General features: G+C 43.1%; 1 protein-coding gene across 1 annotated transcript in view; it reads left to right on the forward strand.

Moving 5' to 3' along the window:
* The first annotated feature begins 549 nt into the window (after positions 1–549).
* Positions 550–20,097, forward strand: part of LOC139417002 (sialoadhesin-like) — a 58,049-nt gene continuing 38,501 nt past the window's right edge. The window contains exons 1-5 of the mRNA XM_071166234.1: positions 550–694; positions 3,532–3,807; positions 7,710–7,952; positions 8,835–9,113; positions 11,117–11,359. Of these exons, the coding sequence (XP_071022335.1) occupies positions 550–694; positions 3,532–3,807; positions 7,710–7,952; positions 8,835–9,113; positions 11,117–11,359 (1,186 nt within the window). The remainder of the gene's footprint in view (positions 695–3,531; positions 3,808–7,709; positions 7,953–8,834; positions 9,114–11,116; positions 11,360–20,097) is intronic.

Below are 20,097 nucleotides of genomic sequence, written 5' to 3' on the forward strand. Positions count from 1 at the left end.
ATTGAGAAATGTAACAAAGAAGATTATTTGTTTATTGCTGGGGATTTTAACTGCACAGTTAGCGATTTAGATAGAAATCACCAAGAACCTCATATAGCCTCAAGGACGTTTTTAAAACGCCTTATTGTAACAAATGAACTGTGTGATATTTGGCGGAGTCAACATGAAGGAACAAGGCAGTACACCTGGGCGCATGTGAGAGAGAACATCATCTCTATGGCCAGGTTAGATAGGTTTTATGTTTTTGAGCATCAATCTCAGGTCTGTAAATCAAGTGTGATAACTCCAGTGGGATTTTCTGATCATTGTTTAATAACAGAGGTGGTGTTCATTAACGATGTAAAACCTAAAAGCGCATATTGGCATTTTAATATAACTTTATTGAGTGATGCTCACTTCAGGAACTGTTTCAGTTTTTTTTGGGAGAGGTGGAGGTCTCAAAAGGCCAGTTTTGTATCCCTTCAACAATGGTGGGATATAGGGAAAATCCAGATTCAACAATTTTGTAATCAATACACGAGGAATGTCACCAAGGATATCACCAGATCAATGAAAGCCCTAGAGATTGAAATAGTGGAACTCATGACGTTGGTTGAGACCACAGGAGATCGAGGCCATACTCAGGCCCTCAAGAGGAGAAAAGCTGCATTGGCAGATCTGCTGGGTATCAGAGCACAGGGGGCACTGGTGAGAAGTAAATTTCAGGGCATATCTGAAATGGATGCCTCATCCAAATTTTTCTTTGGTTTAGAGAAAAAGAATGGACAAAGAAAAATTATTCATTGTCTCAAATCAGCTGTTGGACAAGAGCTCACTAGCCCTAGTGAAATTAGAAAGAGGGCAGTAGAGTTCTATGCTGAGCTCTACAAGTGTGAGTACAAAGAGGACAAAACAGTGACACAGCAGTTCTTTGATGGGCTCCCAAAGGTGCCTGCAGAAGCTCAGGTTGAGCTTGAGCAACCATTGTCTTTGCAGGATTTATACACTGCATTAAAAGGCATGGAAAATGGAAGGGCACCAGGCATTGATGGGCTTCCCGTTGACTTTTTTAAGTCTTTTTGGGCTATGTTGGGAGAGGATTGGTTAGAAGTAGCTAATGATAATTTAACCGGAGGGTTACTACCAATAAGCTGCAGAAGGGCTGTCCTCACCCTACTGCCTAAAAAGGGTGACCTGAGGGAGGTGAAGAACTGGAGGCCGGTGGCTTTATTGTGTACTGATTATAAGATATTGTCAAAGGCTTTGTCCAACAGGCTGAGGGAGGTGATGGGGCAAATCATACATACGGATCAGTCCTACTGTGTTCCTGGCAGGCAGATAGGGGATAACATTTCTCTGATTTGTGATTTTTTGGACGTCTCTAGGGCTATTGGGTTGGATGCTGGTCTAATTTCAATTGATCAGGAAAAGGCATTTGACCGAGTTGAACATCAATATTTATGGCACACGTTTGAGGCGTTTGGGTTCAGCTCTGGTTTTATTGCCATGATAAAGGTGATATATGGTGACATTGAAAGTGTATTGAAAGTTAACGGTGGTTTGAGTGCTCCTTTTAAAGTGTGTAGAGGTATTAGGCTGGGATGTTATATGCTATTGCTATAGAGCCACTACTAAATAGCATTAGAAGTCGCATTGCAGGGGTGTGCCTTTCAGAGGATATTCCTCCTATTCGTCTTTCAGCCTATGCTGATGATGTAGTTGTGCTAGTGAAAAATCAAGCGGAGGTGGATAGCTTGAGTCTAATGGTTGATCGTTTTAGGGGAATATCCTCTGCAAAGGTAAATTGGGAAAAGAGTTGTGCTTTACAGATTGGAGAATGGTCTGGAGGGATCATGGCTTTGCCAGGGGGGCTAGAATGGTGTAAGGGAGGTTTTAAGTATCTTGGAGTGTATCTAGGAGATGAGGGGACTATGGAAAAAAATTGGAGTGGGGTGGTTGAAATGGTGGAAGGGAGGATGAGGAGATGGCGTTGGTTACTATCTCGTATGTCATATAGAGGGCGCACTATTATAGTTAACAATGTGATTGCCTCTGCACTGTGGCATCGGTTGTCAGTTTTAGAACCACCATCTGGCCTTCTGGCTAAGATACAGGCAATTATTGTGGATTTCTTTTGGGATAAATATCACTGGGTTCCACAAAGTGTTTTGTATTTGTCAAAAGAGGAGGGGGGACAAGGTCTTGTACATCTTGCTAGTAGGGCTGCTGCTTTCCGGTTTCAGTTTATTCAAAGGCTGCTTTATGGACCGGAAAATGTGGTGTGGAGAGGGGTGGCAGGTCTTATATTACAGCGGGTTGGAGGATTAGGTTTAAAGAAGGCTTTATTTCTGGTTGATAGTAGCCAGATTTCTAGGGAGGTAGTACCTCCGTTTTATAGAGGCCTTCTCAGAGTGTGGAGCATAATGAAGGTGTCCAGAAGAACTTCAGCGGAGTCAGTGCATTGGCTGTTGGAGGAACCTCTGGTGTATGGGGCAAGACTGGACTGTACAACTGCAGCTGTTCCACATTTCTCCAAGATTCTGGTGAAGGGGAAAATCATCACCTTAAGACAGTTAATGGCCATGGCTGGGCCCGCCTTAATGGATGGAAGAAGGGTGGCAGAACATTTGGGGATGAGGTCGGAAACGATTGTCGGACAAATGCTGGGGAGCTGTAGGAAGGCTCTGTCAGCGGAGGAGGAGGTGGGTTTGGATGAGGTGAATGGGAAGGAATTGTATAGGGGGTGTGTCAAGGTGTTGAATAAAGATAAATTGAAAAATAGAAAAGATACTCCATGGAGGGTAAAATTGGGCATTGATGACAAGGTAAAGCCAGCATGGAGAGCACTGTACAAACCACCGTTACAAAAGGGTACTGGTGATATGCAATGGAGGGTTTTACATGGCATCCTTGCAGTTAATGCTTTTGTATCTGTTATTAACTCAGATGTTAGAGATGGATGTCCTTTTTGTAATATAAGAGAAACCATTGTTCACTGTTTTATGGAGTGTGAGAGGATAAAACCGCTATTGGAAATGCTGGAATCTTTGTTTAAAGCTGTAGGGGAGTTTTTCAATAACACTGTTTTTATTTTGGGGTTTCATTATAGTAAACAACAGAAAAGAAAATGTCAAATGTTAAATTTTGTTTTGGGACAAGCTAAGATGTCAATTTTTCTGAGTAGGAAACATAAGATAGAAACGGGATATGGGCAGGATGTAAGATGTGTTTTTAAAGGTTTAGTGAAAGCAAGAATAAAAGTAGATTTTGAGTTCTTTTCAGCTGTAAAAGATCTCCTATTATTTGAGGAGAAGTGGGCCTACGAAGGAGCGCTTTGTTTTGTAGAGGAGGGGAAATTATTTTTTGCTGATGAAATAAGTTGAATGTATATGTTATGTATTTATTTTTGTTTAGGAATTACATTTGTTATTTCATTTCTGAAAAGGCAGTGTGTCATTATTTATGTTAACACTTGAGTAAAAAATAAAGGTTTTATAAAAACTCAAACTCTCTCTCCAGTTCTCTCTAATCCAGCCTCTCTATTTCTCTCAGATCTCTCTCTTCCTGCCTCTCTGAGAGTCAGTCCTGACAGATCTCAGTTCTTTAAATATGAGTCTGTCTCTCTGAGCTGTGAGGTTCAGGGGAACTCTGCTGGATGGAGAGTGGTGAGGAACACAGAGAGAGGAATCCTTTCAGAGTGTAATACTGACTGGGGAAAACAACAAGGGTCTTCATGCATCGCGTCACTAAAACCATCAGACAGTGGAGTGTACTGGTGTGAGTCTGGGTCTGGAGAACACAGCAATGCTGTCAACATCACAGTACATGGTATGTCCACAAACACCATCTACTGACATTATAGTGTTTAGTGGTTCATCTGGTTTCAGATAGCTGATGTTATGTTTATATATGATGTTTATATATTATATACAGCTGGAGCTGTGATCCTGGAGAGACCTGTTTATATATTATATACAGCTGGTGCTGTGATCCTGGAGAGACCTGTTTATATATGATGTTTATATATTATATACAGCTGGAGCTGTGATCCTGGAGAGACCTGTTTATATATTATATACAGCTGGATCTGTGATCCTGTAGAGACCTGTTTATATATGATGTTTATATATTATATACAGCTGGAGCTGTGATCCTGGAGAGACCTGTTTATATATTATATACAGCTGGATCTGTGATCCTGGAGAGACCTGTTTATATATGATGTTTATATATTATATAAAGCTGGAGCCGTGATCCTGGGGGGTCCTGTTAATATATTATATACAGCTGGAGCTGTGATCCTGGAGAGACCTGTTTATATTTGATGTTTATATATTATATACAGCTGGAGCTGTGATCCTGGAGAGCCCTGTTTATATATAATATACAGCTGGAGCTGTGATCCTGGAGAGACCTGTTTATATATTATATACAGCTGGAGCTGTGATCCTGGAGAGACCTGTTTATATATTATAATCAGCTGGAGCTGTGATCCTGGAGAGACCTGTTTATATATTATAATCAGCTGGAGCTGTGATCCTGGAGAGACCTGTTTATATATTATATACAGCTGGTGCTGTGATCCTGGAGAGACCTGGTTATATTTGATGTTTATATATTATATACAGCTGGAGCTGTGATCCTGGAGAGACCTGTTTATATATTATATACAGCTGGTGCTGTGATCCTGGAGAGACCTGTTTATATTTGATGTTTATATATTATATACAGCTGGAGCTGTGATCCTGGAGAGACCTGTTAATATATAATATACAGCTGGTGCTGTGATCCTGGAGAGACCTGTTTATATATGATGTTTATATATTATATACAGCTGGAGCTGTGATCCTGGAGAGACCTGTTTATATATGATGTTTACATATTATATACAGCTGGTGCTGTGATCCTGGAGAGACCTGTTTATATATTATATACAGCTGGTGCTGTGATCCTGGAGAGACCTGTTTATATATTATATACAGCTGGAGCTGTGATCCTGGAGAGACCTGTTTATATATTATATACAGCTGGAGCTGTGATCCTGGAGAGACCTGTTTATATATGATGTTTATATATTATATAAAGCTGGAGCCGTGATCCTGGGGGGTCCTGTTAATATATTATATACAGCTGGAGCTGTGATCCTGGAGAGACCTGTTTATATATTATAATCAGCTGGAGCTGTGATCCTGGAGATACCTGTTTATATATTATATACAGCTGGTGCTGTGATCCTGGAGAGACCTGGTTATATTTGATGTTTATATATTATATACAGCTGGAGTTGTGATCCTGGAGAGACCTGTTTATATATGATGTTTATATATTATATACAGCTGGAGCTGTGATCCTGGAGAGACCTGTTTATATATTATATACAGCTGGTGCTGTGATCCTGGAGAGACCTGGTTATATTTGATGTTTATATATTATATACAGCTGGAGCTGTGATCCTGGAGAGACCTGTTTATATATTATATACAGCTGGTGCTGTGATCCTGGAGAGACCTGTTTATATTTGATGTTTATATATTATATACAGCTGGAGCTGTGATCCTGGAGAGACCTGTTAATATATAATATACAGCTGGTGCTGTGATCCTGGAGAGACCTGTTTATATATGATGTTTATATATTATATACAGCTGGAGCTGTGATCCTGGAGAGACCTGTTTATATATGATGTTTACATATTATATACAGCTGGTGCTGTGATCCTGGAGAGACCTGTTTATATATTATATACAGCTGGTGCTGTGATCCTGGAGAGACCTGTTTATATATTATATACAGCTGGTGCTGTGATCCTGGAGAGACCTGTTTATATATGATGTTTATATATTATATACAGCTGGAGCTGTGATCCTGGAGAGACCTGTTTATATATGATGTTTACATATTATATACAGCTGGAGCTGTGATCCTGGAGAGACCTGTTTATATATTATATACAGCTGAATCTGTGATCCTTGAGAGACCTGTTTATATATTATATACAGCTGGTGCTGTGATCCTGGAGAGACCTGTTTATATATTATATACAGCTGGTGCTGTGATCCTGGAGAGTCCTGTTTATATATTATATACAGCTGGTGCTGTGATCCTGGAGAGACCTGTTTATATATTATATACAGCTGGTGCTGTGATCCTGGAGAGACCTGTTTATATATTATATACAGCTGGTGCTGTGATCCTGGAGAGTCCTGTTTATATATTATATACAGCTGGTGCTGTGATCCTGGAGAGACCTGTTTATATATTATATACAGCTGGTGCTGTGATCCTGGAGAGACCTGTTTATATATGATGTTTATATATTATATACAGCTGGAGCTGTGATCCTGGAGAGACCTGTTTATATATTATATACAGCTGGAGCTGTGATCCTGTAGAGACCTGTTTATATATTATAATCAGCTGGAGCTGTGATCCTGGAGAGACCTGTTTATATATTATATACAGCTGGAGCTGTGATCCTGTAGAGACCTGTTTATATATTATATACAGCTGGTGCTGTGATCCTGGAGAGACCTGGTTATATTTGATGTTTATATATTATATACAGCTGGAGCTGTGATCCTGGAGAGACCTGTTTATATATTATATACAGCTGGTGCTGTGATCCTGGAGAGACCTGTTTATATTTGATGTTTATATATTATATACAGCTGGAGCTGTGATCCTGGAGAGACCTGTTAATATATAATATACAGCTGGTGCTGTGATCCTGGAGAGACCTGTTTATATATGATGTTTATATATTATATACAGCTGGAGCTGTGATCCTGGAGAGACCTGTTTATATATGATGTTTACATATTATATACAGCTGGTGCTGTGATCCTGGAGAGACCTGTTTATATATTATATACAGCTGGTGCTGTGATCCTGGAGAGACCTGTTTATATATTATATACAGCTGGTGCTGTGATCCTGGAGAGACCTGTTTATATATGATGTTTATATATTATATACAGCTGGAGCTGTGATCCTGGAGAGACCTGTTTATATATGATGTTTACATATTATATACAGCTGGAGCTGTGATCCTGGAGAGACCTGTTTATATATTATATACAGCTGAATCTGTGATCCTTGAGAGACCTGTTTATATATTATATACAGCTGGTGCTGTGATCCTGGAGAGTCCTGTTTATATATTATATACAGCTGGTGCTGTGATCCTGGAGAGACCTGTTTATATATTATATACAGCTGGTGCTGTGATCCTGGAGAGACCTGTTTATATATGATGTTTATATATTATATACAGCTGGAGCTGTGATACTGGAGAGACCTGTTTATATATGATGTTTACATATTATATACAGCTGGAGCTGTGATACTGGAGAGACCTGTTTATATATGATGTTTATATATGATATACAGCTGGTGCTGTGATCCTGGAGAGAACTGTTAATATATAATATACAGCTGGAGCTGTGATCCTGGAGACACCTGTTTATATATTATATACAGCTGGTGCTGTGATCCTGGAGAGACCTGTTTATATATTATATACAGCTGGTGCTGTGATCCTGGAGAGACCTGTTTATATATTATATACAGCTGGAGCTGTGATCCTGGAGAGACCTGTTTATATATTATATACAGCTGGAGCTGTGATCCTGGAGAGACCTGTTTATATATGATGTTTATATATTATATACAGCTGGAGCTGTGATCCTGGAGAGACCTGTTTATATATGATGTTTATATATTATATACAGCTGGAGCTGTGATCCTGGAGAGCCCTGCCCTTCCTGTGACTGAGGGAGATTCTGTGACTCTGCGCTGCAGATATCTGGGAACTCTCTCTAACCTCACAGCTGATTTCTACAAAGATGGATCCCCCATCAGGACTGAGTCTACAGGAGAGATGACCATCCCTGCAGTATCCGAGTCAGATGAAGGACTCTACAAGTGTACCAACTCTGAAAGAGAATCACCAGAGAGCTGGATGACTGTGACAGGTGAGAAGATGAGAAACCTTGACATTCAGATGATCTGGTTCTTCTTGACACTGTTAAGAGATGCTGAAACCTGCATTATAAACTGGGTGGTTCTTCTTTACACTGTTAAGAGGTGCTGAAACCTGCATTATAAACTGGGTGGTTCTTCTTTACACTGTTAAGAGGTGCTGAAACCTGCATTATAAACTGAGTGGTTCTTCTTTACACTGTTAAGAGATGCTGAAACCTGCATTATAAACTGGGTGGTTCTTCTTTACACTGTTAAGATGTGCTGAAACCTGCATTATAAACTGGGTGGTTCTTCTTTACACTGTTAAGAGGTGCTGAAACCTGCATTATAAACTGGGTGGTTCTTCTTTACACTGTTAAGAGGTGCTGAAACCTGCATTATAAACTGGGTGGTTCTTCTTTACACTGTTAAGAGGTGCTGAAACCTGCATTATAAACTGGGTGGTTCTTCTTTACACTGTTAAGAGGTGCTGAAACCTGCATTATAAACTGGGTGGTTCTTCTTTACACTGTTAAGAGGTGCTGAAACCTGCATTATAAACTGGGTGGTTCTTCTTTACACTGTTAAGAGGTGCTGAAACCTGCATTATAAACTGGGTGGTTCCAGCCCTGAATGCTGATTGGCTGGAAGCAATGGTATATGAGAAACTTATACCACGGGTATGACAAAGCATTTATTTTTATGCTAAACGGAGCTCTTCTTCTCATGATCTCTCTCTCTCTCTCCTCCTTCCAACTTCCCCTCTCTTTCTTCCTCTCTACCTTCCTCTCTCTCTCTCTCTCTCTCTCTCTCTCTCTCTCGCTCCCTCTCTCCTCCAGCCTCTCTCTCTCCTCCAGCTTCTCTCTCTCCTCCAGCCTCTCTCTCTCCTCCAGCCTCTCTCTCTCCTCCAGTATCTCTGAGTGTCAGTCCTGACAGATCTCAGTTCTTTGAATTTGAGCGTGTCTCTCTGAGCTGTGAGGTTCAGGGGAACTCTGCTGGATGGAGAGTGGTGAGGAACACATTGAGAGGAAACCTTTCAGAGTGTAATATTGACTGGGGAAATCCACAAGGGTCTTCATGCATCATGTCACTAATACCATCAGACAGTGGAGTGTACTGGTGTGAGTCTGGGTCTGGAGAACACAGCAATGCTGTCAACATCACAGTACATGGTATGTCCACAAACACCATCTACTGACATTATAGTGTTTAGTGGTTCATCTGGTTTCAGATAGCTGATGTTATGTTTATATATTATATACAGCTGGAGCTGTGATCCTGGAGAGCCCTGTTTATATATTATATACAGATGGAGCTGTGATCCTGGAGAGACCTGTTTATATATTATATACAGCTGGAGCTGTGATCCTGGAGAGACCTGTTTATATATTATATACAGCTGGTGCTGTGATCCTGGAGAGACCTGTTTATATATTATATACAGCTGGTGCTGTGATCCTGGAGAGACCTGTTTATATATTATATACAGTTGGAGCTGTGATCCTGGAGAGACCTGTTTATATATGATGTTTATATATTATATACAGCTGGAGCTGTGATCCTGGAGAGACCTGTTTATATATGATGTTTATATATTATATACAGCTGGAGCTGTGATCCTGGAGAGACCTGTTTATATATTATATACAGCTGGAGCTGTGATCCTGGAGAGACCTGTTTATATATGATGTTTATATATTATATACAGCTGGAGCTGTGATCCTTGAGATACCTGTTTATATATTATATACAGCTGGTGCTGTGATCCTGGAGAGACCTGTTTATATATGATGTTTATATATTATATACAGCTGGAGCTGTGATCCTGGAGAGACCTGTTTATATATGATGTTTATATATTATATACAGCTGGAGCTGTGATCCTGGAGAGACCTGTTTATATATGATGTTTATATATTATATACAGCTGGAGCTGTGATCCTGGAGAGACCTGTTTATATATTATATACAGCTGGAGCTGTGATCCTGGAGAGACCTGTTTATATATTATATACAGCTGGAGCTGTGATCCTGGAGAGACCCGTTTATATATTATATACAGCTGGAGCTGTGATCCTGGAGAGACCTGTTTATATATTATATACAGCTGGAGCTGTGATCCTGGAGAGACCTGTTTATATATTATATACAGCTGGTGCTGTGATCCTGGAGAGACCTGTTTATATATGATGTTTATATATTATATACAGCTGGAGCTGTGATCCTGGAGAGACCTGTTTATATATTATGTACAGCTGGTGCTGTGATCCTGGAGAGACCTGTTTATATATTATATACAGCTGGTGCTGTGATCCTGGAGAGACCTGTTTATATATTATATACAGCTGGTGCTGTGATCCTGGAGAGACCTGTTTATATATTATATACAGCTGGTGCTGTGATCCTGGAGAGACCTGTTTATATATTATATACAGCTGGTGCTGTGATCCTGGAGAGTCCTGTTTATATATTATATACAGCTGGTGCTGTGATCCTGGAGAGACCTGTTTATATATTATATACAGCTGGTGCTGTGATCCTGGAGAGACCTGTTTATATATTATATACAGCTGGTGCTGTGATCCTGGAGAGACCTGTTTATATATGATGTTTATATATTATATACAGCTGGAGCTGTGATCCTGGAGAGACCTGTTTATATATTATATACAGCTGGAGCTGTGATCCTGGAGAGACCTGTTTATATATTATATACAGCTGGAGCTGTGATCCTGGAGAGTCCTGTTTATATATTATATACAGCTGGAGCTGTGATCCTGGAGAGACCTGTTTATATATTATATACAGCTGGAGCTGTGATCCTGGAGAGACCTGTTTATATATGATGTTTATATATTATATACAGCTGGAGCTGTGATCCTGGAGAGACCTGTTTATATATGATGTTTATATATTATATACAGCTGGAGCTGTGATCCTGGAGAGACCTGTTTATATATTATATACAGCTGGAGCTGTGATCCTGGAGAGACCTGTTTATATATTATATACAGCTGGAGCTGTGATCCTGGAGAGACCTGTTTATATATGATGTTTACATATTATATACAGCTGGAGCTGTGATCCTTGAGATACCTGTTTATATATTATATACAGCTGGAGCTGTGATCCTGGAGAGACCTGTTTATATATGATGTTTATATATTATATACAGTTGGAGCTGTGATCCTGGAGAGCCCTGCCCTTCCTGTGACTGAGGGAGATTCTGTGACTCTGCGCTGCAGATATCAGGGAACTCCCTCTGACCTCACAGCTGATTTCTACAAAGATGGATCCCTCATCAGGACTGAGACTACAGGAGAGATGACCATCCCTGCAGTATCCGAGTCAGATGAAGGACTCTACAAGTGTACCAACTCTGAAAGAGAATCACCAGAGAGCTGGATGACTGTGACAGGTGAGAAGATGAGAAACCTTGACATTCAGATTATCTGGTTCTTCTTGACACTGTTAAGAGATGCTGAAACCTGCATTATAAACTGGGTGGTTCTTCTTTACACTGTTAAGAGGTGCTGAAACCTGCATTATAAACTGGGTGGTTCTTCTTTACACTGTTAAGAGGTGCTGAAACCTGCATTATAAACTGGGTGGTTCTTCTTGACACTGTTAAGAGGTGCTGAAACCTGCATTATAAACTGGGTGGTTCTTCTTTACACTGTTAAGAGGTGCTGAAACCTGCATTATAAACTGGGTGGTTCTTCTTTACACTGTTAAGAGGTGCTGAAACCTGCATTATAAACTGGGTGGTTCTTCTTTACACTGTTAAGAGGTGCTGAAACCTGCATTATAAACTGGGGGGGTTCCAGTCCTGAAAGCTGATTGGCTGGAAGCCGTGGTAGACCTCACAGTGAAATGCTGAATAAAACAGGTGTAGACCTCACAGTGAAATGCTGACTGACCAGCCCTTAACCAACAGGTGTAGACCTCACAGTGAAATGCTGAATGACCAGCCCTTAACCAGCAATGCATTTAAATAAATTACTAAAAATAATAAGAAATAAAAGGAACAATTAAAGAGCAGCAGTAAAATAACAATAACGGACTATATACAGGGTATTACGGTACAAAGTCAATGTGGAGGCTATATACAGGGTATTACGGTACAAAGTCAATGTGGAGGCTATATACAGAGTATTACGGTACAAAGTCAATGTGGAGGCTATATACAGAGTATTACGGTACAAAGTCAATGTGGAGGCTATATACAGGTTATTACGGTATAGAGTCAATGTGGAGGCTGTATACAGGGGGTACCGGTACAGAGTCAATGTGGAGGCTATATACAGGGTATTACGGTACAGAGTCAATGTGGAGGCTATATACAGGGGGTACCTGTACAGAGTCAATGTGGAGGCTATATACAGGGGGTACCGGTACAGAGTCAATGTGGAGGCTATATACAGGGGGTACCAGTACAGAGTCAATGTGGAGGCTATATACAGGGGGTACCAGTACAGAGTCAATGTGGAGGCTATATACAGGTTATTACGGTACAGAGTCAATGTTAAGGCTATATACAGGGGGTACCAGTACAGAGTCAATGTGGAGGCTATATACAGGGGGTACCAGTACAGAGTCAATGTGGAGGATATATACAGGGGGTACCAGTACAGAGTCAATGTGGAGGCTATATACAGGTTATTATGGTACAGAGTCAATGTGGAGGCTATATACAGAGGGTACCGGTACAGAGTCAATGTGGAGGCTATATACAGGGGGTACCGGTACAGAGTCAATGTGGAGGCTAAATACAGGGGGTACCGGTACAGAGTCAATGTGGAGGCTATATACAGGGGGTATCGGTACAGAGTCAATAAGGAGGCTATATACAGGGGGTACCGGTACAGAGTCAATGTGGAGGCTATATACAGGGGGTACCTGTACAGAGTCAATGTGGAGGCTATATACAGGGGGTACCGGTACAGAGTCAATGTGGAGGCTATATACAGGGGGTACCAGTACAGAGTCAATGTGGAGGCTATATACAGGGGGTACCGGTACAGAGTCAATGTGGAGGCTATATACAGGGGGTACCGGTACAGAGTCAATGTGGAGGCTATATACAGGGGGTACCGGTTCAGAGTCAATGTGGAGGCTATATACAGAGGGTACTGGTACAGAGTCAATTTGGAGGCTATATACAGGTTATTACGGTACAGAGTCAATGTGGAGGCTATATACAGGGGGTACCAGTACAGAGTCAATGTGGAGGCTATATACAGGGGGTACCAGTACAGAGTCAATGTGGAGGATATATACAGGGGGTACCAGTACAGAGTCAATGTGGAGGCTATATACAGGTTATTATGGTACAGAGTCAATGTGGAGGCTATATACAGAGGGTACCGGTACAGAGTCAATGTGGAGGCTATATACAGGGGGTACCGGTACAGAGTCAATGTGGAGGCTAAATACAGGGGGTACCGGTACAGAGTCAATGTGGAGGCTATATACAGGGGGTATCGGTACAGAGTCAATGTGGAGGCTATATACAGGGGGTACCGGTACAGAGTCAATGTGGAGGCTATATACAGGGGGTACCGGTACAGAGTCAATGTGGAGGCTATATACAGGTTATTATGGTACAGAGTCAATGTGGAGGCTATATACAGGGGGTACCGGTACAGAGTCAATGTGGAGGCTATATACAGGGGGGTACCAGTACAGAGTCAATGTGGAGGCTATATACAGGGGGAACCGGTACAGAGTCATTGTGGAGGCTATATACAGGGACTACCAGTACAGAGTCAATGTGGAGACTATATACAGGGGGTACCGGTACAGAGTCAATGTGGAGGCTATATACAGGTTATTATGGTACAGAGTCAATGTGGAGGCTATATACAGGGGTTACCGGTACAGAGTCATTGTGGAGGCTATATACAGGGGCGTACCAGTACAGAGTCAATGTGGATACTATAAACAGGGGGAACCAGTATAGAGTCAATGTGGAGGCTATATACAGGGGGCACCGGTACAGAGTCAATGTGGAGGCTATATACAGGGGGTACCGGTACAGAGTCAATGTCAAGGCTATATACAGGGGGTACCGGTACAGAGTCAATGTGAAGGCTATATACAGGTTAATATGGTACAGAGTCAATGTGTAGGCTATATACAGGGGGTACCGGTACAGAGTCAATGTGGAGGCTATATACAGGTTATTATGTTACAGAGTCAATGTGGAGGCTATATACAAGGGTTACCGGTACAGAGTCAATGTGGAGACTATATACAGGGGGTACCGGTACAGAGTCAATGTGGAGGCTATATACAGGGGGTACCGGTACAGAGTCAATGTGGAGGCTATATACAGGGGTTACCGGTACAGAGTCATTGTGGAGGCTATATACAGGGGCGTACCAGTACAGAGTCAATGTGGAGGCTATATACAGGGGGTACCAGTACAGAGTCAATGTGGAGGCTATATACAGGGAGGACCAGTACAGAGTCAATGTGGAGACTATATACAGGGGGTACCGGTACAGAGTCAATGTGGAGGCTATATACAGGGTATTACGGTACAGAGTCAATGTGGAGGCTATATACAGAGGGTACCGGTACAGAGTCAATGTGGAGGCTATATACAGGGGGTACCGGTACAGAGTCAATGTGGAGGCTAAATACAGGGGGTACCGGTACAGAGTCAATGTGGAGGCTATATACAGGGGGTATCGGTACAGAGTCAATGTGGAGGCTATATACAGGGGGTACCGGTACAGAGTCAATGTGGAGGCTATATACAGGGGGTACCGGTACAGAGTCAATGTGGAGGCTATATACAGGGGGTACCGGTACAGAGTCAATGTGGAGGCTATATACAGGGGGTACCAGTACAGAGTCAATGTGGAGGCTATATACAGGGGGTACCGGTACAGAGTCAATGTGGAGGCTATATACAGGGGGTACCGGTACAGAGTCAATGTGGAGGCTATATACAGGGGGTACCGGTACAGAGTCAATGTGGAGGCTATATACAGGGACTACCAGTACAGAGTCAATGTGGAGGCTATATACAGGGGGTACCGGTACAGAGTCAATGTGGAGGCTATATACAGGTTATTATGGTACAGAGTCAATGTGGAGGCTATATACAGGGGGTACCGGTACAGAGTCAATGTGGAGGCTATATACAGGGGGGTACCAGTACAGAGTCAATGTGGAGGCTATATACAGGGGGAACCGGTACAGAGTCATTGTGGAGGCTATATACAGGGGGTACCAGTACAGAGTCAATGTGGAGGCTATATACAGGGACTACCAGTACAGAGTCAATGTGGAGACTATATACAGGGGGTACCGGTACAGAGTCAATGTGGAGGCTATATACAGGTTATTATGGTACAGAGTCAATGTGGAGGCTATATACAGGGGTTACCGGTACAGAGTCATTGTGGAGGCTATATACAGGGGCGTACCAGTACAGAGTCAATGTGGATACTATAAACAGGGGGAACCAGTATAGAGTCAATGTGGAGGCTATATACAGGGGGCACCGGTACAGAGTCAATGTGGAGGCTTTATACAGGGGGTACCGGTACAGAGTCAATGTCAAGGCTATATACAGGGGGTACCGGTACAGAGTCAATGTGAAGGCTATATACAGGTTAATATGGTACAGAGTCAATGTGTAGGCTATATACAGGGGGTACCGGTACAGAGTCAATGTGGAGGCTATATACAGGTTATTATGTTACAGAGTCAATGTGGAGGCTATATACAAGGGTTACCGGTACAGAGTCAATGTGGAGACTATATACAGGGGGTACCGGTACAGAGTCAATGTGGAGGCTATATACAGGGGGTACCGGTACAGAGTCAATGTGGAGGCTATATACAGGGGTTACCGGTACAGAGTCATTGTGGAGGCTATATACAGGGGCGTACCAGTACAGAGTCAATGTGGAGGCTATATACAGGGGGTACCAGTACAGAGTCAATGTGGAGGCTATATACAGGGAGTACCAGTACAGAGTCAATGTGGAGACTATATACAGGGGGTACCGGTACAGAGTCAATGTGGAGGCTATATACAGGGTATTACGGTACAGAGTCAATGTGGAGGCTATATACAGAGGGTACCGGTACAGAGTCAATGTGGAGGCTATATACAGGGGGTACCGGTACAGAGTCAATGTGGAGGCTAAATACAGGGGGTACCGGTACAGAGTCAATGTGGAGGCTATATACAGGGGGTATCGGTACAGAGTCAATGTGGAGGCTATATACAGGGGGTACCGGTACAGAGTCAATGTGGAGGCTATATACAGGGGGTACCGGTACAGAGTCAATGTGGAGGCTATATACAGGGGGTACCGGTACAGAGTCAATGTGGAGGCTATATACAGGGGGTACCAGTACAGAGTCAATGTGGAGGCTATATACAGGGGGTACCGGTACAGAGTCAATGTGGAGGCTATATACAGGGGGTACCGGTACAGAGTCAATGTGGAGGCTATATAGAGGGGGTACCGGTTCAGAGTCAATGTGGAGGCTATATACAGAGGGTACTGGTACAGAGTCAATTTGGAGGCTATATACAGGTTATTACGGTACAGAGTCAATGTGGAGGCTATATACAGGGGGTACCAGTACAGAGTCAATGTGGAGGCTATATACAGGGGGTACCAGTACAGAGTCAATGTGGAGGATATATACAGGGGGTACCAGTACAGAGTCAATGTGGAGGCTATATACAGGTTATTATGGTACAGATTCAATGTGGAGGCTATATACAGAGGGTACCGGTACAGAGTCAATGTGGAGGCTATATACAGGGGGTACCGGTACAGAGTCAATGTGGAGGCTATATACAGGTTATTATGGTACAGAGTCAATGTGGAGGCTATATACAGGGGGTACCGGTACAGAGTCAATGTGGAGGCTATATACAGGGGGTATCGGTACAGAGTCAATGTGGAGGCTATATACAGGGGGTACCGGTACAGAGTCAATGTGGAGGCTATATACAGGGGGTACCGGTACAGAGTCAATGTGGAGGCTATATACAGGTTATTATGGTACAGAGTCAATGTGGAGGCTATATACAGGGGGTACCGGTACAGAGTCAATGTGGAGGCTATATACAGGGGGGTACCAGTACAGAGTCAATGTGGAGGCTATATACAGGGGGAACCGGTACAGAGTCATTGTGGAGGCTATATACAGGGGGTACCAGTACAGAGTCAATGTGGAGGCTATATACAGGGACTACCAGTACAGAGTCAATGTGGAGACTATATACAGGGGGTACCGGTACAGAGTCAATGTGGAGGCTATATACAGGTTATTATGGTACAGAGTCAATGTGGAGGCTATATACAGGGGTTACCGGTACAGAGTCATTGTGGAGGCTATATACAGGGGCGTACCAGTACAGAGTCAATGTGGATACTATAAACAGGGGGAACCAGTATAGAGTCAATGTGGAGGCTATATACAGGGGGCACCGGTACAGAGTCAATGTGGAGGCTATATACAGGGGGTACCGGTACAGAGTCAATGTGGAGGCTATATACAGGGGGTACCGGTACAGAGTCAATGTGGAGGCTATATACAGGGGGTACCGGTTCAGAGTCAATGTGGAGGCTATATACAGAGGGTACTGGTACAGAGTCAATTTGGAGGCTATATACAGGTTATTACGGTACAGAGTCAATGTGTAGGCTATATACAGGGGGTACCAGTACAGAGTCAATGTGGAGGCTATATACAAGGGGTACCGGTACAGAGTCAATGTGGAGGCTATATACAGGGGGTACCGGTACAGAGTCAATGTGGAGGCTATATACAGGGGTTACCGGTACAGAGTCATTGTGGAGGCTATATACAGGGGCGTACCAGTACAGAGTCAATGTGGAGGCTATATACAGGGGGTACCAGTACAGAGTCAATGTGGAGGCTATATACAGGGAGTACCAGTACAGAGTCAATGTGGAGACTATATACAGGGGGTACCGGTACAGAGTCAATGTGGAGGCTATATACAGGGTATTACGGTACAGAGTCAATGTGGAGGCTATATACAGAGGGTACCGGTACAGAGTCAATGTGGAGGCTATATACAGGGGGTACCAGTACAGAGTCAATGTGGAGGCTATATACAGGGGGAACCGGTACAGAGTCATTGTGGAGGCTATATACAGGGGGTACCAGTACAGAGTCAATGTGGAGGCTATATACAGGGACTACCAGTACAGAGTCAATGTGGAGACTATATACAGGAGGTACCGTTACAGAGTCAATGTGGAGGCTATATACAGGTTATTATGGTACAGAGTCAATGTGGAGGCTATATACAGGGGGTACCAGTACAGAGTCAATGTGGAGGCTATATACAGGTTATTATGGTACAGAGTCAATGTGGAGGCTATATACAGAGGGTACCGGTACAGAGTCAATGTGGAGGCTATATACAGGGGGTACCGGTACAGAGTCAATGTGGAGGCTAAATACAGGGGGTACCGGTACAGAGTCAATGTGGAGGCTATATACAGGGGGTATCGGTACAGAGTCAATAAGGAGGCTATATACAGGGGGTACCGGTACAGAGTCAATGTGGAGGCTATATACAGGGGGTACCGGTACAGAGTCAATGTGGAGGCTATATACAGGGGGTATCGGTACAGAGTCAATAAGGAGGCTATATACAGGGGGTACCGGTACAGAGTCAATGTGGAGGCTATATACAGGGGGTACCGGTTCAGAGTCAATGTGGAGGCTATATACAGAGGGTACTGGTACAGAGTCAATTTGGAGGCTATATACAGGTTATTACGGTACAGAGTCAATGTGGAGGCTATATACAGGGGGTACCAGTACAGAGTCAATGTGGAGGCTATATACAGGGGGTACCAGTACAGAGTCAATGTGGAGGATATATACAGGGGGTACCAGTACAGAGTCAATGTGGAGTCTATATACAGGTTATTATGGTACAGAGTCAATGTGGAGGCTATATACAGGGGTTACCGGTACAGAGTCAATGTGGAGGCTATATACAGGGGGAACCGGTACAGAGTCATTGTGGAGGCTATATTCAGGGGGTACCAGTACAGAGTCAATGTGGAGGCTATATACAGGGACTACCAGTACAGAGTCAATGTGGAGACTATATACAGGAGGTACCGTTACAGAGTCAATGTGGAGGCTATATACAGGTTATTATGGTACAGAGTCAATGTGGAGGCTATATACAGGGGGTACCAGTACAGAGTCAATGTGGAGGCTATATACAGGTTATTATGGTACAGAGTCAATGTGGAGGCTATATACAGAGGTTACCGGTACAGAGTCAATGTGGAGGCTATATACAGGGGGTACCGGTACAGAGTCAATGTGGAGGCTAAATACAGGGGGTACCGGTACAGAGTCAATGTGGAGGCTATATACAGGGGGTATCGGTACAGAGTCAATAAGGAGGCTATATACAGGGGGTACCGGTACAGAGTCAATGTGGAGGCTATATACAGGGGGTACCGGTACAGAGTCAATGTGGAGGCTATATACAGGGGGTATCGGTACAGAGTCAATAAGGAGGCTATATACAGGGGGTACCGGTACAGAGTCAATGTGGAGGCTATATACAGGGGGTACCGGTTCAGAGTCAATGTGGAGGCTATATACAGAGGGTACTGGTACAGAGTCAATTTGGAGGCTATATACAGGTTATTACGGTACAGAGTCAATGTGGAGGCTATATACAGGGGGTACCAGTACAGAGTCAATGTGGAGGCTATATACAGGGGGTACCAGTACAGAGTCAATGTGGAGGATATATACAGGGGGTACCAGTACAGAGTCAATGTGGAGGCTATATACAGGTTATTATGGTACAGAGTCAATGTGGAGGCTATATACAGGGGTTACCGGTACAGAGTCAATGTGGAGGCTATATACAGGGGGAACCGGTACAGAGTCATTGTGGAGGCTATATACAGGGGGTACCAGTACAGAGTCAATGTGGAGGCTATATACAGGGACTACCAGTACAGAGTCAATGTGGAGACTATATACAGGAGGTACCGTTACAGAGTCAATGTGGAGGCTATATACAGGTTATTATGGTACAGAGTCAATGTGGAGGCTATATACAGGGGGTACCAGTACAGAGTCAATGTGGAGGCTATATACAGG

Source organism: Oncorhynchus clarkii, chromosome 9, assembly GCF_045791955.1.
Source record: "Oncorhynchus clarkii lewisi isolate Uvic-CL-2024 chromosome 9, UVic_Ocla_1.0, whole genome shotgun sequence".
In the NCBI taxonomy this organism is placed as follows: Eukaryota; Metazoa; Chordata; class Actinopteri; order Salmoniformes; family Salmonidae; genus Oncorhynchus; species Oncorhynchus clarkii.